The sequence below is a fragment of the Phascolarctos cinereus genome, unplaced genomic scaffold, assembly GCF_003287225.1.
Source record: "Phascolarctos cinereus isolate Bilbo 61053 unplaced genomic scaffold, phaCin_HiC Scaffold_5;HRSCAF=322, whole genome shotgun sequence".
NCBI classification, from domain to species: Eukaryota; Metazoa; Chordata; class Mammalia; order Diprotodontia; family Phascolarctidae; genus Phascolarctos; species Phascolarctos cinereus.
In genome coordinates, this window is record NW_027555958.1 from 452,191,852 (window position 1) to 452,212,733 (window position 20,882).

The 20,882-nt window shown below is 50.7% G+C and overlaps 1 protein-coding gene across 3 annotated transcripts in view; it reads right to left on the minus strand.

Moving 5' to 3' along the window:
* Positions 1-20,882, minus strand: part of TTC39A (tetratricopeptide repeat domain 39A) — an 82,388-nt gene that overhangs the window by 48,603 nt on the left and 12,903 nt on the right. The window contains exons 1-2 of one of the 3 annotated variants that reach the window (XM_020987738.2): positions 7,346-7,543; positions 390-494 (exon numbers count right to left, since the gene is read on the minus strand). In XM_020987738.2, coding sequence (XP_020843397.1) covers positions 390-494; positions 7,346-7,383 — 143 coding nt within the window. In that variant the 5' untranslated portion in view covers positions 7,384-7,543. Of the gene's footprint in view, positions 1-389; positions 495-3,163; positions 3,312-7,345; positions 7,544-20,882 lie in introns of those variants that run through there. The other 2 variants (XM_020987737.2, XM_020987739.2) reach the window with 2 other exon arrangements.

Below are 20,882 nucleotides of genomic sequence, written 5' to 3' on the forward strand. Positions count from 1 at the left end.
ACTTTGCCATCATCACCATCATTACCAGTACTATACTGTACTCAGACTAACATGTACAGTGTATTACTAATATCTATATTGTACTTATACTAATGTATACAGCACATTACCAGTACTATGTCCTACTTATTAAATGGGGTTATCTCATTGGATCCTCAGATCGTTATCCCCATTTTACACATGAGGAAACTGAAGCTCAAAGCAGTTAAGGCACACAGTTGGTGATAAGATTTGCAGCAGCACTAGGAACCCTCAGGGTCACGGGTGCTGCCCATTACATGGGCTGAGGAACAGGACCACCCATACCTCCCCCCCCATATACTGCCTCCATCCCTCCATCACCCTCTTCCCCACGCCCCAACAAACTTGTCAGAGAGTGTGGCTCCTACTTGGGCTGCAGGTAGGTGAGTGCCTCGGAGAACTGGTTGGTGAGAAAGAGGTCGAGGGCGATCATGCATTCATCCAAGGCCACGTTCAGGTTGGACATGGAGGGTCTGTACCAAAGAGACACCAAATTTTAAAATGGAAGGGACTTCAGCAGCGGCACGTCCAGCCCATGTACAGAAGCAAGAATCCTCTCATCTCCCGGATCCATGACACATGGGCCTCAAGGGAAGCCCTCCAAGGAAGGGAGGCTCACTATCTCCCCCGGCAGCTCATCTCTGCGGTCGAGCCCAGACAACAGTGCCTTGAACTCAAGGCTGGCAGACCCACGTTGTTCTCGCCCCTGTCATGGTTAACTCAGTGCCTTCTCTTCCTCTGAGACACAGCCCAAGTGACCCCTTCTCTATGAAGCCTTTCCTGGCACCCCGACTGCTGGTGCCCTCCCCAACTACCTGGTTCTTATTTGTATTTATTCTCTATTTATAAATGCAAAAGCTATCTCCCCCAATGGAGGGTAAGCTCTCTGAGGGCAGGGACTATATAGCCTGGTGCCTAGCACAGGCCTTGACCCATAATGGTTGTTTAATAAACATGTGCTGATTGATCTACTGACTATAGGGTTAGAATGTGCAGTGAAAAGAGCCCTGGTTCCAGAGTCAAATCTCACCCTTGGCCCTTCACACCTATGGGCCTCAGTTTCCTCCTCCGTAAAATGAGGGGGCTGGGCTGGTTGGACTCTGTGGTCCCCAGCTCTAGGTCTATGTTTGCATGGTAGCCCATGAAGGCAGTAGGAGGGGACCCAGCTCCAGGCAGGCCCCACCCCCACTCACCCCAACCCCCCAGGACTGGCTATGAAGAACGGAAACCATGGAGGTAGTGACCCCAGCCAGTGTCCCAGGCCCTTCCCCAGGGCCACCAGCTGCAAGTGAGTACCTGATCGACCCTGCGGAGGGATAAAATCACAGACCTGGCCCCCTCCCCTCCAGCTAACTCAACTGCTTTGCCCTCAGAGGTGGGAGCCACTCATGAAGCACAACCCAGGCTCGGTCTTGTCCAGGGTCACGCAGAGAGCGTCAGAGGGAGAACTGGGTTCAGATCCTCCCCACTCCCCAACGCCCCCCTCAGCTGCTCCCATTTCTAGAGCGCTTCACGGTTTTCAAAGCACTTTCCTCACACAAACCTTCGGAAGAGGGACAGGATCCATTTTATAGATGATAAGACACAGGTGGCAAGTGCCGAAGTGCTTTGATGCTGAGTCAGGGGCTCTCCCTACCAAGCTCGGGGAGTGGGAAGTCCTGAGGACCTCTGTCGAAGTGAGAGACACAGGAGACAGAAACCAAATGCCTTCTGTCTCTTCTCGGGCCCCAGTTCATGCTCTCTGAGCTCCCTCCAAGCGCTAAGAAAGACTCTATTAAGGTGAAGCTTAACGGGTACAAATGTAAAGACATACACCAGGGCCCCAAAACTGAGCAGCATAAGAAGAGGATGGGGAAAGATGTGGTGTGAAGAAAATCTGGAGGGGTTAGTGGACCTCAAGCTATGAGTCAGCGGTAGTGGGGTACAAGAGGAAGGGGATCTTAGCCTGTATCAAAGAGGCCTGGAAAGGGAAGGTCTCAGCTCAGGAGAATGGATGCTTGAAAGAAATGGGGACAGGAAGAAGGACTGAATGTGAGTTGATTAGGAGTGAGGGGGGGTGGGGGGTTCTGTATCAAAAGGAGAATTTGGAGCAAGAGGTCAAAGTGGGGAGTGGCAAAGAGGAAAGGGAAAGCTTCCTAATAGCGAGAACTGTCCCGCCCTGGGAAGGGCTGCCTCTGGAGGTGGTAAGCTCCCCATCCATGGAGGGCTACAAGCAGAGGTCTGGATGAGCTACAGCGGGACTGCCTGGGGGCCTGGGGTCCCTCCAACTCTCAGGTTCAGGCTCCTGCAAACACATGCTATCAGAACCGGGAAGGGCTTTGGAGATCGTTTAGCCAGGGAACCCGAATCCTGGGTCCCTAAACTTGTTGGGGGGGCAGCTACGGGGTGCAGTGGATAGAGCTCCAGCCTTAGAGTGCAGACCCGCCCTCGGACCCTTGGCACTTACTAGCTGTGTGGCCCCGGGCAAGTCACTTAACCCTGACTGATTGCCCGCACCAAAAAGGAGTAAAAAAAAAAAGGGGGGGTATTTTGATGACCACATTTCACCGTCACTAATTTCCTTTGTAACCCTATGAAATTTATTTCGCCATTAAACACCGTGACTCTGAAAAGGCGCCATCGACACAGAAAGAGGTTGGGAACCCTCATGGTGCATCCACCCGCTGTGTTACAGAGAGGGAAACGGAGGCCTGGGGAGGGGAAAAGCTTCACCCAAAATCACGCTGAGCACAGGGCGCTTCTTGCATTCTGGGCAAACCTCACCCCACTGCGGGCATTCTCTCCAGAGGTGCTAATTGCAGCCCCTCCCTGCCCAGCCTCCCGTAATGCCTGCTCACATCAACCAGCATTCAGTAAGTGCCTACTGCTTGCGGGGCTCCAGCAGCAGGCAAGGGGGCGGTCCTGGGGGGTGGGCTGTTTCTGTCTGCCCAGTCTGGGCTCCCTGCTCTAGCCCTGCCCCACGCCCCCCCAGCCAAGCCCGGCCTCTGGCCCCCGCCCCGCCCCTCCCCCCCTACCCGCTGGGGGCCCGAGTGGGGGGGCCCCCCTACCTCACAGGAAGGGACCCCGGGGCCCAGAGGGGGGCGGGACTTGCCTGAGGTGCCCTCACTTGGAGAGCCACCCCCCCCCAACCACAGCCGGTTACCTGGGGCTAGGGCCCAGGCTTGTCCGCCGAGGTCTAGTGAGGAGGGCCGCGAGCCTCTGCATCAGTCATGCCCTTCGGCCCCCCGCTGCCCTGGGGCCGGCCCATGCCTGGGAAAGGGGAAGAAGCGGCCCCGACCATGGGCGGGCGCCCCCTGCACACGCGCCCCCTACAGGCCGAGCCCGGGATCAGAGCGAGGCTGGGGCGGAGCGCCCCCTGCTGGCGGGGGCGGGGCTGGTGGGGTGAGGCGGCTGCTGCTGCTCCTCCTCCCCCTTTCTCCTCCTCCTCCCCCTTCCTCCTCTTTCCTCCTCCTTCCTCCACTTCCTCCTTCTCCTTCCCCTTCCTCTTCTTTCCTCCTCCTTCTCTTCCTCACCCTTCCTCCTCCTTCCCCTTCCTCCTTCCTCCCCCTCCCTCCCCTTGCTCTGCCTCTCTTCTGCCCTCTCTGAGCCCCCCCAGCTCAGGGGTCCCCCTTCATCCTTCCATGCCCCCATCACCAGACCATGTCCTCCTGTCTAGCCATGGTTGTTGGCATCTTGTCTCCCCCATGAGACAGGAAGCTCCCTGAGAACACTGTTTGCCTTTCTTTGTACCCCCATGGCTTAGCACTGCCTGGCACATAGTAGGTGCCTGATAAATGTTAGTTGACTGACTGTGCTTGACCTCCTCCGTTTTCCAGAACAGCCAGACCAAGTCAAAGCTTCCCCAGCAGCCCATCACGGGGCCCACCTTCTCCCCCCCTCCAACACTGACCACTCCTAGCTTGGTCCTTTGTCAATGTGCGGGGCAGGAGTGCTATACTCTTTATTTCGCATTTTTATGATTAATAATTCGGGGCACTCTTTTCATAGGGGGTTGATCACTTACATTTAAAAAACTTTCCTCTGATCAGCTACCCCCTATGCCAATTTCTTATTTCTTGGATGGCCGATTCTAATCAAAGATGCAGAATCACTTAGAGCTTCATTTTTCATTCAAGCAGTACTGATTTCACTTGTCCGACTGTTTTTCCACCCAGTTTTCCCCTCATCTCCTCTCGCCCTTTGTCTCGCCTTCTTATCCTCCTCAAAACTCATTCGGGGACCACCACAGTCATCTCCTCCTCCCACCTTCCCTTCCTCTCTCTCATTGTCAATGGGCATCCTCAGTAAAAGCTCACTGAAGGCTTTTCAGACCATCCAGATGACCCTGATTTTCAGGGCAATGTGGCAGCAGCAGACTTGAACGTCCTAAACCCCAGAGGGGTTCAGAGGCAGGGGGAGTAGTCTGTGGCCACCAGTGACCAGGCTCGTAGCCTTCTGCCCTGGTACTAGTTCCTTTAGTGAGGGATTAGAAATTGCCTAGTGCAATTCTTCAAGCAACTGAGGCCCAGAGAAGGAAAGCAATTTGTCACACTAGAACCCAATTCCCTCAACACCTCAGTCTGGGCCCTTTCCTGTGTTTTGGCACACAGTAGGTGCTTAATGAATGCTTATTGACTTGACTGCACTACCCCTAAATTCCTTTTTAAACGTCTCAGTCAACAAGGTCTATCCTGTGCTTAAGAAGGATGCGGAGATTAGAGTTAATGTGGGATTTGGGGGAAAGTGTTCTAATCATCAGGGTTGAAAGGGAGGGCCAACCAGCAGCCAGGGTGCCCGCCCCTGGCATCTCCTGGTTCACAAGTCAGCCTTTACCAGCCCTTGGTAAATACTGCCCAGGGAGAAAACTCAGCCAGCACATACAGCTCAGCCCAGAGATGGATCAGAGGGCGCCTTCTCATCCCAAACATTTGCCAGAGACTTCATACCTGCCAAGGCATCTCTATCCCTCGTGGAAATGCAACCTGCCAGGTGCTCTGTGCTCCTCCCACCCCCAGGGAACCGAGGACTAGAATTCTAACTCGGAACCATTGCCTACAGAATGGACAAGTACTTGGAAGGTAGCGTGTTGAAACAAGTCAGGATGACAAGCATTTAGTAAGTGCCTACTGTGTACTGGGCACTCCACTGAGTGCTTGGGATACAAAGAAAGGAGGGGGAAAAAAAGGATGGAAAATGTCAGAGCTGGGAGGGGCCCGAGAACAGGGGATGTCAGGACTGGGAGGGGCCTTAGACAACATGAGTAGAACAAGAAAATTGTCTTCAAGCATGTATAGGCTGTTCTTTCCAAAATGAGAACTGTCCCAGAACGGTACAGGCCAACTCACCAGGAATCTACAAACAAGAGTCTGGACAATGTCATCGATAGCAGGGCTCCTCGTCCAGTGCGAGATAGGCCCAGAGTCTACTCTGAGAGACTGTGATTGTGTTCACCTACTGTGCTTCAACTCCTCCATTTTATAGACAAGCAAACTGACGCCAGAGAGAGGAGTCAGCTTTGAGTCGAGGCTGGATGCCAGGGCTCCCGACTCTCAGTCCAGCACTTTTCCTCCACACTGCCTGACAAGGCACCAGGACTCCTCTGATCAGGCAGGATTTGGTCCTGGGTTCCCCATCTGGATTATTTCTAATTTATCCAGTCTATATATTATTTGTATATAGCTGTTGAAATAATATTTATAAAAAAAAAAACCTAGCACAGGGCCTGGCCAACAGTAGGCACTTCATAAATGCTCGTGTCCCCCACCTTCTGCTTGTTTCCATGCAGGGCAGGGCTTGTCCTTTACCCTTCTTTCTGTCCCCAGCACCTAGCACAGGGCCTGGCCAACAGTAGGCATTTCATAAATGCTCGTGTCCCCCACCTTCTGCTTGTTTCTGTGCAGGGCAGGGCTTGTCCTTTACCCTTCTTTCTGTCCCCAGCACCTAGCATGGGGCCTGGCACATAGCAGGCCCTTGAGAAGTACTTGTTTCTCTCCCTTCCCCTTTCATATAAAATGTGGGCCATCAGTATTACTAAGTAGCCCAATGTCCTCATGTCACAGATGGCGATACTGAGGCCCAGAGGCTTCATCTCTCTGAGGAATCCTGCCCCTGACGCTGGTCAAGATCCTTCACCTATCTTGGCCTCAGTTTCTCTTTGTGTAACATGAGGCCCCCGAGGTCCCTGCCAGCTGTAATAATAGCTAACACTTCTAAAGCACTTGACAATTAGTATCCCATTATGATCCTCACAGCAGCCTTGGGAGGCAGATTGCTACTGCAATCCCCATTTTACAGATGAGGAAACTGAGGCAAAGGTGAGGTGATTTACCCAGGGTCACACAGCTAGTGTGCTGGTACATATTTAACCTTCAGGATGTGTGCGTCAGATACAGTTTGACAGACAGCTGCATTAATAAGATTCCCTCCATTGCTTTCTAATCAATGAAGTCCTGGATTTGTAGCATTTGTCAATTTCTAAGGTGTAAATGCTCACACTGAAAAATTTAACAATCAGCTCCAGCACACCCCTGAACCCTGTTCTTCCTGACTCCAAGCCCATGAACTTACCCACTGCACCACCCAGCTGCCTCCCAGAAGCCTATCTGTGTGGCCTTGGGCCAAGTAACTTCACCTCTCTGGGCAGCTAGGTGTTCCAGTGGATAGAGCTCTGGGCTCAGAGTCAGGAAGAAGACCTGAGTTCCAATGTGACCTCAGGCATTTACCAGCTCTCTGACCCTGGGCAAATCTACCTGCCTCAGTTTCCTCATTAAAAATAGCACTTACCTCTGAAGGTTGTTGTGAGGATGAAGTGAGATAATAATCTTAAAGCACTTAGCATCATAGCCGGCACACAGTAGGTACTTAATTAATGCTTATTTCCTCTCTGTCTGCCTCGGTTTCCTCAGTTTCCACAAGGAGCGTGGCCTGGATGACCTCTGAAGTCCCTTCTAACCTCTAATCTATGCTTCTACGATCCCATCTGTGTGACCCTGGGTCTGAGCCTCAGTTTCCCCATCTACTAAATGAGCAGATTGGTTCCTTCCATCTCCTTTCCCCTCGGCAAGCCCCCTATACACATCCGCACATCTCACACACCCCCTACACCCCCTGCTCCCTCTTCCTGTCCTGTCCAAGGGCTTGGCTCTGGGAGAAACAAGCCGCAGAGCTCCCACTGAGTGGGGGGAGGGGAAGGGCCCCCCATTATTTCCACCTGTCCGGGCTGTCCCCTGGTGCCTCTTCCCCCCACCCCCACTGATTAGTCACGCTCAGCCTCCCCTGCCCAGCTCCAGCTGGTACATCCCAGACAGCTGCTGGTGCCCGAGCCTGGGCATTCAGAAGCACTTACCCGGTGGGCAGGGACGCTTCATCCCCGGCTGTGCTCATTGAGGGGGGCCGGGCAGGGTCCAGTCCGGCTCCAGGGAATGGCAAGGACTCCTGCCTCCCCGCAGCTGCCGAGAGGCCGAGAGGGCAGGGGCCCAGCCTCCGCTGATTGGCCACGGGGGAGGGCTCCACGTCCTTCTGCCGGCTGGGCTCAGGTGCGGGGACGGGCTGAAACCTGAGCTCCATCTGTTTGCTTTGTTAAGTCATCCCTCCCGCCTGCTGGGGAGGGGCTGCGCGGGGGGAGGGGGCCAAGCGGCACAGAGTCATTAATTCAGCTCTGGGAGGGACCTCCGAGGTAAGGGCTCCCTCGTTGGACAGACGAGGAGAACGAGGCCCGGCCAGGAAGTGACCGGCCCAAGGTTTTACAGGGAGCAGCCGGCGGGACTGAGGCTGCCTGGGTACTGGTCAGAGCTTTGCCACAACTTGGCCGGGATAAACCCTTCCCCTCTCTGGCCTCAATTTCCCATCTGTGAAATGGGTTGATAATCCCACCCTAGTAACCCTCCTAGGATGGATCCCAATAGTCACGCCTTGCACATATGTGTACAGTGATGTATGGTTTACCAAAACCATGCACATCCGTGTTCAGATGTACCCCCTCACCACACCCACACCCCTAAGGAAGGTGGTTTGACAGATGAGGAAACTGAGACTCAGAGAAGCTGAGCTACTTGCCTATGCTCACACAGCTAGTAGCGGTCTGAGGCAGCACTCGGGCTCTTTCTACGAGTCCAGCTTTGTCCTGGGCATAGGGCTCAGGCAGAGAAGATGAGGCCGGACAGATCACGGTGGAGTCATATTGCTGAAAACCTTGAACATCTGCCTAGGGGTTTGGACTTGATCGGGAGGGCAGTAGGGAGCCAAGGGAGGTTACTGAGCAGGGGAGTGACTGTAAAAGCAGTGTTTTCAGGAAGATGGGTCCGGCAGTACTGTGTGGCACGGGCCAAGACCGGTCTCCCTGACTCCAGGCTCTCTCCTCTCTCCTCTCCAGCCTTCGCTTCAATTTCAAGACCTCAGTGGGTGTATGTTCTCATTCCCACCCATCGAGGCCTCCTCCCCGGTGGGATTGCCGTCCTTGGGGTCTCGCTCCCCATTGGAAGGTGAAATCTGCCTTCATTGCATTTCTACCCACAGGGCCCCAGCACAAAGCAGGAGCTCCACAAATGCTTGCTTATTGGCTGACGGAGTGACGCAGAGTCCTCAGCAGAGGGTCACTCAACCCCCGGAGGCCCTTGGCCGGGGGCTCTCCCTCACTCTCACCACCTGTCAGTCCTTTGGACCATATCCTGGAGGATGTCACTCCTTGACCCCGGGTCCTCATTGGTCACATGCTTCACACTGCTTTGGCCCACCATGTATTCCCTGGTTTGCCCACTGGGTCACCCAGGTTCCCTATGAAGCTGCCAGAACACTGGCCATCGCAGTGGCTCCTGTCTGCCTGTGAGGTGACTCCTCAGCATTCCAGCATCCGAGGCCCTGCACTCGCTGCCTGCAGCCTGCCCAGCTTTCCCTCTCTGGACTCAGTCACGCTTCCCTCTCGACTGTTTTCCAGTCCCTTTCCCTCGTGCCTGAGACATGTTCCCTGCTCATCTCTGCCTTCAGTGCCCAGCTCTGGTACCACCTCCTCCCCGAGGCCTTCCCTGACCTCCCCAGACCCAGATCTCTCTGTGTCTCTCCTAAAACTCTTCCCAGAGCACTTTGCCCAGCAGCACGGCTCCTGGCACACAGCAAGCCTTTAAGAAATGTCGGTTGCCTTGTCCAGCTCTTTCCTGTGCCCCCCTTGCTCCCTCCCCGTGACACCGTTTGCTACTTCAAAGTCCTGCCGAGGACTCTACTCTTTTGTTTTTCAGTCCTTTCAGTCCTGTCTGACTCTTCATGACCCCACCTGGGATTTCTTTTTTTTTTTTTTTTAGTGAGGCAATTGGGGTTAAGTGACTGGCCCAGAGTCACACAGCTAGGAAGTATCATGTGTCTGAGGTCACATTTGAACTCAGGTCCTCCTGACTCCAGGGCTGGTGCTCTATCCACTGCGCCACCTAGCTGCTCCCACCTGGGACTTTCTTGACAGTGATACCAGAGCGGTTTGCCATTTCCTTCTCCAGCTCCTTTTCCAGCTGAGGAAACTGAGGCAAACGGGGTGAAGTGACTTGCTCAGGGTCATATCAAGTATCTGAGACCAGGTTTGAACTCAGGTCTTCTTGACTTCAAGCCTGGCATTCTATCCATTGCACCACTTAGCTGACCTAAGGACCCTGCCTACCTGTTCCTCATCCTCTACACACACACACACACACACACACACACACACACACTCACATACATATACTCACTCTCACATACATATACTCACTCTCACATACATACACACACACTCACACACAACACATACTATCACATACATATACTCACACACACACACTCACATACATATACTCACTCTCACATACATACACACACACACTCACATACATATACTCACTCTCACATACACACACATACGCACTCACATACATACACACACACACTCACATACATATACTCACTCTCACATACATACACACACATACATACTCACATACATACATACACACACACTCACGTACATATACTCACTCTCACATACATACACACATACTCACACACAACACATACTATCACATACATATACGCACTCACACTCTTACACACACTCACATAGGCATACGCTCACATACACACAACACACAAAAACGCTTACATATACACCCACATATACACAAATACACACACTCATCCTCACACTCACGCACACATAGGGACTTGGTGTTAGGAGAGGCTGAGATCTTGGGTAAGTCTGCCCCCAGACCACAATCACTGTGTCCAGCTCTGAGCACACTGCCTTGACCAGATGCTTAATAAATATTTACTGAACTGAAGTACTGTGACTAAAGCCAGCAGCGGCTCACACATTGGTGGCCTGTTATCTACCAAGCTGGCTTGCTGGATCTGGAGCGCTCAGGCCCCATGTCCTGCCCTCTCCCCACCCCCTCAAACCCTCCACCTCACATACAGCTAGCGAGAGCAAAATCAGACCAGCTGGGGCAGAAGCAGTGAGGTAGATAGGACAGAGCATGGGGACTGAGTCAGAGGACCTAGGCTCATTGAGAAACATTTATTAAGGCCACCTCACATAGTGGGAGTCATGAAGACCTCTATTCAAGTCCCACTTCAGCCTAAGACTGTGTTAGCCTTCTTGGCTACCTGGACATACTATTGACTCCTGCTGAGTCTGTGGTCCACTGAAACCCCCAGGTCTTTTTCAGGTGAACTGCCATCTAGCCATATGTCCCCCCTTCTTGTACTTGCAAAGTTGATTCCCTGAACCCAGGGAGAAGCTGCTCCATTCATGCCTATCAGAGCTGCCTGTTTGGATGCAGACCATTACTCAAGGCCCTCAAGATTCCTTGGGATCCCAGCTTTGTGCCATCTGCAGATATGAGGAGCCCACTGTTTCATCAGAGGCAGGGCCAGCCAGAGCCAAGAGAACAGGGCTAGTCTTGACTCTGACATATTGGCTGTGCGACCCGAGGCAAACCGACGGACTTCTCAGCTCTGGACAGCTCTCCGAGTTACATAAAAGGTACTTGTCTGCACTGGTGGAGAGACTTTTCTTGCTGGGAGTTCCTTACACCAAAGAAGCCAATCGCTCCCTCACGTGGGGATGATGTCTATGGTGCCCTCCGTTGCCACGCACTGAATGCTGCCCAGATGGCAGGGGCTGGGGCCTCTGACTCACAGGTAGGAAGGAGGGGACGCCCAAGGTAGGGAAGGGGAGCTTCCTGGGGACGCCCCGCCACCCCTCCCCAAGTTCAGCCTTGGCTGAATTCCCACTGCCCCGCCCCGCCTCCCGGCCACACCCCCGCAACAGATGGCCATGCACATGAGTCACGCTGCTCAGAATGCTTCCCAGCATCCTGGAGGCAACATGACCTTGGAAGGGTCATAGAAACCCAGCTGGAGGAGAGCATGAACATAGACAACATAGTCAGAGGGAGGAGGCAGGGGATGCCTTAGAGCAAGCTCGGATCAGGGAAGGGGCCTTAGAAACAAGGAGGGAAGAGCTAGGAAGAGAGGGAGGGAAGGGGGAGGGAGGGAGAGAGGCAGGGAGGGAGGGAGGAGGGAGGGAGGGAGAGAGGAGGGAGGGAGAGAGAGGGAGAGAGAGAGGTGGGGAGGGAGGGAGGGAAGGAGGGGCGCACCTACTATATGCCCTGAAAGTACCTTCCATGACACTGCATATAGTATAGTGTGTGTTCATAGCTGTTTGCCCCTCCTAATGTCTAATGAGACTGTGAGCTTCCTGAGGGCAGGAGAGTAAGGGAGTGAGATTTGTGACAAGTGCACAAGAGAATTAAAGGGACATCTTTGGAAGAAAATACTAGTGGTGGGGACTTAGAGATAAGTGCTGGGCCTGGGATTTTATTAGCATAGGGAACTCCCAGGTGAGGGAAGTCCTTCTACAGATGCTGCGATTTCAAATCTTAGAGAGATGCCTGAAGCAGCAAGGGGTCAAATAACTTATCCAGAGTCCCACAGTGAGCACGTTAGAATCGAGACTTGAACCCAGGTATTCCTGGCTTTGAGGCTGGTTCTATAGCCACTATGCAACACAGAGATTGTATGCTGATCATATCTGCAGATGGCCCAAACCTGAGGTTCAAAAGGGTCTCACAACAGGCTTGAATAATGGACTAAACCCAAGAAAGTGAACTTTAATGGGGTAAATGTAACAACTTAAATTTGGGTTCAAGGATTCGATGTCACAAGGACGAAATGGAGAAGATATGGCTAGATGGCTGGCTATTCATTTGAAAATGATCTGGGGGTTTCAGTGGATCACAAGCCCAATAGAGGTTAACAGTGTGATAGGGAAGCCAAGAGGGCTGACATTAAGAGTAATTTAGAGATGTGTTGTGACAGTCGTGATATTCATGAAATGACTGACCCAAGGCTTTAGCCTTTGCAAAGCCACGTAGGATTATCTCATCTTACAACAAGTGACCTGAGGCCCAGAGATAGTAAGTAATTTACCCCAAAATGACCCAGCCAGGCCTCAATGTCCAGCAGCCCTGAGTTTCTAAACTTCACAAAAGGACCCAGCTTGAGAGTTGGGCCAGAGTTGGTATTGAAGGCAGCTCCCTCCTAACCTCTCATGTCCAGGGCTCTTTACACCGTACCTACACTGGGGGGCAAGGAGGAGGCTGGGGGCAGGGATTACAGTCACTCTATAAGAGACTCTTGTATTCGTGTTTCTCATAAACAAATCTTACTGCCACCCCACCCCATGGGCCAGATGGGTGAGGCCAGATTTATGCAAACTGAGTCTGCCTGTCAGCAAGACAATCACCTACTCCAGGACAGGACAGCACCCCACCTCCCCTACCCAGGCACCCCCTCCTCCTAGTTTCTGATCTGGCTGCCCTGGAACTTCATTAAATAATTCAGAGCATTCCACAAAGGCCCTCCCGATCTGAGCCCTTTAATATTTGATCTGTGCCCCCTCCCCTGTGCCCTGCAGGGGTGGGGGGAGGTTTCTACCCTTTTCTTCTGGCTGTGCTTTCACCCCCTTCATAGCCCCTCTCTGTCCTTCCAGAGCCCTAGCCCCAGGCTGGGTGTTTCCAGATGGATGGCTCACCAGAGCGCCATCTGATGGCGGGGAGAAGGCTGGAGGGGCCCTGACTTGAGCATCACACAAACACTGGAAGCTGAGATCCTGGGAGACTGTCCGCTACAACAGGAAGAAGGGCTGACTTCTCACATCCAAGGTTAGCACCTAGGTTCAACACTCCATTTTCCTTGCCTTAGTTACAACTCTACTTTGGCACATCAGCCAGGCCCAGCATTCTTCTGTCCCTCCCCATGAAGTCAGTGACCCCGGCTCTGGGCAAACTGTCTGGCTTTGGGCAAAGGTCACACCTTAGAGGACCCACACCTGGGGTGGGGCTGGTTTCCTTAGAAGGGGGCCTGGGGAAGGCCAGGAAGGGTGCCCTCGGGATTTCTTTGGGGCCGGTGGTTTGAACCGGGTTTAAAATCTCTCCCTCTCCCCTGAGGCATAAAAGGCCCAGACTATGGTGAGGGGATTGGGCAGAATTCCCCCTCTCCTGTCCCTATGCCTTTCTCTATCCAGTGAGGCTAATTGCCCGGGGTGAACTTAGGGGCTGAGGGGAGAAGTGTTTTATTGTCTCTGTTCTAAGGCCCTTGTCATCTCTGGCAGTCTAGGCCAAGGGACCCTTCCAGCTCTGACATTGCCTTCCCACCCCAATCCATACACTCAGCTGCCGAAGGGATTCTTCTAAAGGGCAGGTTCCCTGCCCCTTCTCAATAAACCCCAATTGCTCTCAGGATCAAATATGAACTGCTCTGGCTTTAAAAGTCCTTCATGACACAGCCCCTTCCCACTTTTCCAGTCTCCTTATACCTTACTCCATTCTAGGCACCATCCCAGCTGTTTCTCACACACAACACTTCATGTACCATCTCCAGGCCTTTGCATTGTCTGACCTCCCCTCCCCTGCCTTCCCTCTGAGATCACATGTCATTTATACCGTATGAACCTTGTGTGTACACAGATTTTCCCCCATTAGAAAGTGAGCTCCCCAGCAGCAAGAGATAGAGAAATTCCATTTAAAGTAACTGCAGACAATATAAAATATTTGGGAGTTTGCCTGCCAAGATAAACCCAGGAACTATATGAACACAATTACAAAACACTTTCCACACAAATAAAGTTAGATCTAAATAACTGGAAAAACATCAGTTGCTCATGGATAGGCTGAGCTAATATAATAAAAATGACAATTCTACCTAAATTCATCTACTTATTCAGTGCCATACAAATCAAACTACCAAAAATTATTTTATAGAGCTAGAAAAAATAATAAGATTCATTTGGAAGAAGAAAAGGTCCAGAATATCAAGGGGATTAATGAAAAGAAATGCAGGGGAAGGTGGCCTAGCCGTTCCAGATCTTAAATTGTGTTATAAAGCAGCAATCATCAAAACTGCTGGGTACTGACTAAGAGACAGAGTGGTGGATCAATGGAATAGGTTAGGTATGCAAGACACAGTAGTCAATGACTATAGTAACCTGTTTGATAAACCCTAAGACTCCAGCTTCTGGGATAAGAACCCACTGTTTGAGAAAAACTGCTGGGAAAACTGGAAAAGAGAATGGCAAAAACTAGGTATAGACCAACATCTGACACCCTATACCAAGATAAAGTCAAAATGGGTACAGGATTTAGATATAAAGACTAATACTATAAGCAAACTGGGAAAGCAAGGAATAGTTTACCTGTCAGATTTATGAAGAATGGAAGAATTTATGACCAAACAAGAGATAGAGAACCTTATGAAATGCAAATGAAATGCAAAGTGGATGATTTTGATTACATTAAATTGTAAAGTTTTTGCACAAAGCCAATGCTACCAAGATTAGAAGGGAAGCAGAAAGCTGAGAAATAATTTTACAGCCAGTGTCTCCGATAAAGGCCTCATTTCTAAAATATATAGAGAACTGAGTCAAATCTATAAGAATACAAGTCATTCCCCAACTGATAAATGGTCAAAGGATATGAACATGTAGTTTTCAGATGAAGAAATTAGAGCTATCTATAGTCATATGAAAAAATGCTCTAAATTACCATTGATTAGAGAAATGCAAATTAAAACAACTCTGAGGTACCACCTCACACCTATCAGATTGGCTAACATGACAAAACAGGAAAATGGTAAATGTTGGAGAAGATATAGAAAAATTGAAACACTAATGCATTGTTGGTGGAATTGTGAACTGATCCAACCATTTTGGAGAGCAATTTGGAACTACACCCAAAGGACTATAAAAATGTGCATACCCTTTGATCCAGCAATACCACTTCTAGGTCTGTATCCCAAAGAGATCATAAAAATGGGAAAAGGACTCACATGTACAAAAATATTTACAGCAGCTCTTACGGTGGCCAAGAATTGGAAATTGAGGGGGAGAGCTGTCCATCAATTGGGAAATAGCTGAACAAGTTGTGGTATATGAATGTAATGGAATACTATTGTGCTATAAGAAATGATGAGCAGGCTGACTTCAGAAGAACCTGGAAAGATTTGTATGGACTGATGCTGAGTGAAGTGAGCAGAACCAGGAGAATGTGGTACACAGTAACAGCCACGCTGTGTGGAGACCAGTTTTGATAGACTTAGCTCTTCTCAGCAATGCAATTATTCAGGACAATTCCAAAAGATTCATGATGGAAAATATCATCCACACCCCAGAGAAAGAACTATGGAGTCAGAATGCAGATTGAGACATATTATTTTCTCTATTTTTTGTTTTGTTTTTTCTTCCTTGTGGTTTTTCCCTTTTGTTCCAATTCTTCTTTCACAACTTAAGTAATGTGGAAATATGTTTAACATGATTGTACATGTATAGCCTATATCAGATTGCATGCTGTCTTGAGGAGGGAGGAGGGGGAGAAAATTGGGAATTCAAATCCTGCAAAAGTGAATATTGAAAACTTTCTTTGCGTGTAATTGGAAAAAATAAAATACTATTAAGCGGGGTGGGGGGGGAGTGAGCTCCTTGGGGGCAGGGACTATATTTTTGCTTTGTGTCGCCCCAGTGATTGGCCCATAGTAATCACTCCCTTAAATGTGTGTTGACTGACTTATTGACTAGCACATAGTAAGCGGTGAATAAATGTTTTTTGAGAGTATGTTCCAAGGCCCTTTCCTGCCCTGACATTTCATGACTTCCCGAGCCTCTTGGAGCGCTGGAGGGGAGCCCACAGTCCAACAGACCCAGCATGGGAAGGGGTCAGGGGCAGGAGGAAACAATTAACTCATTACCTCTGGACTGGACTATTTAGGGGGCTCCTGCTCCCAGGCTTTTTCCATATTCTTCACAATCTCATGAGTTCTTACGTTTCCATTTACGCCTCAATATACCTGGATATAAAATATGTACCCATGAGGCCCAGACAGCCTCCGATCCATCTTCCTCCCAGCTGCCAAAGTGATATTCCTAAACAGAGGTCAGACTGCGTCACTCCACTGCTCAAGAAGCCACCATGATTCCCTATTACTTCTAGGAGCAGCTTGCTATTAAAAGCCCTCCACGCTCAGGCCAGAACTGACCTTTCCAGGCTTCTTCCCACATTCTGTGCCCCAGCTGGAGCTGCCAAGTGTCATTTCTAACGCACCACTCTTATCATGGGGACCAGAGATTCAGACCTGTCATCTGGTCCTGCACCCCCATTTTACAGATGGGGGAGCTGAGGCCAGGGATGGGAAAGGGATTTTCCCAAGGTCACACAGGGAGTCAATGGAAAAAGTGAATTCAAACCCAAGTCCTTTGATTCCAAATACTCACATTGCTACTTTTTAGCTGCATGACCTTGGGCAAATCAATTCCTCCTCTCTGTAAAATGGGTCTAATAACATTTTGACATATTGAACTGAATGTGCCATAGATATCTTAAACTCAACGTGTTCAAAACTCATCATCTTTTCCCCCAAACTCTCGCTGCTTACAAGCTTCTCTGTTATTTCTCCCAGATACTCAGGCTTTCAACTCTGGTGGGTGTCATCCTGGACCCCTCACTCTTTCTCATCCCCTCTGCCGATCTAGTGCCAAGGCCTGTGAAGACTACCTTTGCTAATCTCTCTTCTAAGCGCCCCTTTCTCTCCCCTAACACTGCTGTGACCCTCCTCACACCTCGACAGGACCTGGGAGTTGGCCTCCCGGCCTCACACCTCTCCCCACTCCAGAGCATGGTCCCCTTAGCTGTCCAAGTGACCGCTCCCAAAGCTGCCCACATGTGAGCTGTCTCACACACACACACACACACACACACACACACACACACACACACACACACACTTCATCTCCAGGATAAAGTGGAGGCAGATAGCTGGTGCCATAGTGCACAGAGCACCTAGCCTGGAGTCAAGAAGACTCATCTTCCTGAGTTCAAATTTGGCCTCAGACACTTAATAGTTGTGTGACCTTGGGCAAGTCACTTTACCCTGATTACCTCAGTTTCCTCAACTATAAAATGAGCTTGAGAAGGAAATGGCAAACCACTCCAGTATCTTTGCCAAGAAAAACCCAAATGGGGTCACGGAGAGTCAGACACAACTGAAAAAACAACTAACAACAACTGGATGGGACCAGGGTCACTGAGTCCAGCCCTAACAAGAAGCGTTAAGTCTGTCTGCAGCATGGTAACTTCTGCTCAGGAACCTCTAAGGATGGGGACCTCATTACCTCACAACAGATAGGCTCTGCCACTGATGACCTTCTCAGATTCTCCCTGCTCCCACAGCCACCAGCTTCCCTCACGCTCTTAACCACTCTCACCTTTCCACTTACACCTTGATGCACGTGGTATCAGACAGCCTCCGGTCCATCCTCCCCTCAGCTGCCAAAGTGATATTCCTAAGCCGAGGTCGGACCTTGTCACTCCCCTGCTCAAGAAGCTGCCGTGACTCCCTATCACTTCTAGGATCAGCCTGCTATTAAGGGCCCTCCACACTCTGGCTGGAGCTGACCTTTCCAGGCTTCTTCACACACTCTATGTTCCGGGCACACAGGATTCCTTGCGGTCCCCCAGCTCATTACTGTATCTCCCGCCTCAGTGCCTTTCCACAAGCTTTCTCTGACTCCTGGAATGCCGTCCCTCCCCATCTCCTCCTCTAGGAATCCTTAGCTTCCTCCAGGCTCAGCTCAGGCATTTCCTCCTCTCCCTCCTCCGTGGAGCCTTTACCCATGTGCTGGTGCTCTCTCCTACCTGGAAACACCTGATGTTTTCCTTCTCTGTTGGTATCCCCAAGGAGAAGGTAAGCTCCTCGAGGGTAGATGCAATCCTTCTGTCTTTGTGCATAAACGCTGTCTTCCACAGGAGTCCCCCCATGGGAGCTTCCCCCCCAAAGTATTCTCCTTCTACTCTGTATGTATCACATGTGTGCCTTGGGATTTCCATGGTGCTCCTAGAGGGTCAGAAAGACTACTTCTCTTTCTCTTCCTCTTCCTTCACTTCTTCCTCCTCTTCTTCCCTCTCTTCCTCCTCCTCTTCTTCCTCTTCTTCCTCTTTCTGTTCTTCTTCCTCCTCCTCTTCCTCCTCCTTCTTCTCTCTACTGTTCATCAGAGGCACGAAACACTTAAAAAGTGCTTGTTAACTGAATGACTGGCACACAGTAGGAATTTAATCAATGTTTGTGGAAATGAATTGAATTAGAAAGGGCAGAGCCATCTAACGGTGTACACTGGGCTGAGAGGCAGCACCACCTCCCACAGGAAACTTTTCCTGACGCCCCCAGCTGCTAGTGCCCTCCCACCCAAAAAGACCTCCTTGTCTAGGGAATATAGATAGATTGATTGTGTGGGTATGTGTGTACAGTTGGCTAGACAGACAGAGAGACAGGCAGGCAGGTAGGGGGTGAAATGGACAGAACAAAGCAGCTAGATCTGAGCTCACATCCTGCTCAGATATTTGTGAGCTGTGATCTAGGGCATGTTACTTTCCTCTTTCAGCCTCAGTTTCCTTACCTGTAAAATCAGGATAATAATAGCATCCACCTCAGAGGGTTTTTGTTGTGATGAAATGAGATAACAGATGTAAAACAATATGCAAACCGCAAGGCGCTGCCTAGATGCTAGCTTGATTAATATTAATATTAATATTAGTAGTCTATGTATGCTAGAATGCAAGCTCTCTGAGGGCAGGAAGTGTTTTCATTTTTGTCTTTGTATCTCCAGTCATGCCTGGCACACAGTGGTGCTTAACAGATATTTCTGGACTCACAGATTAGCTTTTACTTTTAGAATACTTTCCTCAAAACAGCCCAGAAAGGGGTCCAAGTCACAGCAGCCAGGGAGAAGGGGCATCCTAACAGCCACAAGCTTGTTGACAACTCACGTCTGTCAGTCTCTGGGTTATAAAGAACACCAGCAGGGTCAGAGTTAGAGAGCCCTGCTTCAGGGCTCCAGCTCTGGCTTTCCCTGGCTGTGTGCCTTTGGGCAAGTGATTTGATTTCTCTGAGCCTCAGCTTCCTTCTCTGTGAAATTGGCTGGGGGTGCTTCCACGACTTACATCCCAGGGGCATGAGGAGGAAAGCCTTTGTTAACTCGAAGGGCTCAGAGAAATGCGTTCGGGAAGGGAACAGGGGAAATGGGGGTTAAGGGAAAGGAGAAGGGAAGGAAAGGGAAGGGAAAGAGGAAAAGGGAAGGAAGAGGGAAGGGGAAGGGGAAGGGGTAAGGGAAGGGAAGGGGAAGGGAAAGGGGAAGGGAAGGAAGAGGGAGGGGTAAGGGAAGGGAAGGGAAGGGGGAGGGGTAAGGGAAGGGGAGGGAAGGGGAGGGGTAAGGGAAGGGAAGGGGAGGGGTAAGGGAAGGGAAGGGAGGGGGGAGGGGTAAGGGAAGGGAAGGGAAGGGAAGGGAAGGGAAGGGAAGGGAAGGGAAGGGAAGGGAAAGAGAAAGGAAAAGGGAAGGAAGAGGGAAGGGGAAGGGAAAGGGAAGGGGAAGGGGAAGGGGAAGGGGAAGGGGAAGGGGAAGGGGAAGGGGAAGGGGAAGGGGAAGGGAAGGGAAGGGAAGGGAAGGGAAGGGAAGGGAAGGGAAGGGAAGGGAAGGGAAGGGAAGGGAAGAGAAAGGAAAAGGGAAGGAAGAGGGAAGGGGAAGGGAAGGGGAAGGGAAGGGGAAGGGAAGGGGAAGGGGTAAGGGAAGGGAAGGGGAAGGGAAGCATTTTTAGAGCACCTGCTATGTTCCAGACACTATGCTAGGTGCTTTACAAATGTTGTCTTATTTGACACTTACAACAACCCTGAGAGGTAGCTGGTGTTATTAACCCCCTTTCACAGCTGAGGAAACTGAGGCAAACAGAGACTAAGTGATTTGCCCAGGGTCACACAGTTAGTTAGTGTCTGGGGCAGGATTTGAATTCAATTCTTCCTGACTCCAACACTGAGCCACCTAGCACGCGTAGACCTGGCTGCCCTGCCTGCCTCCAATACTTCCTAGCTGTGGGACCCAGGCTAAGTCTCTCACTGTCTCTGAATCTCAAAGAGGCTCCTCCCCCTCCCCCTCCTCCTCCTCCTCCTTGGGGAGGGAACCTGGATTTAGAGCCAAAAGGAAAGTTGGGGCCAGTGGTCTAACCCTTTCTTTTTACAGAGAAGGAAACTGAGTCCTAGGGAAGTGATGGAGGAGAGTGTAAGGCGCAGAGCTGGGCTGATGATACCTGTAATACCTGCCTCACAGGTTTATGGTGAGATTCAGGTGAGATAAGGGATATAAATTACTTAGGGAACTTGAAAGCAATACAGACACACACACATATACATACATACACACATACATATAAATATATACATATACACACACATGCATATATATTTTATTGGACCAGAATAGGGAGCTAGTAAGGAAACGCCTTCATCATGCCTCACAATCCAAGTCCTTCCCCTTCCCAGGCCTCAAGTTT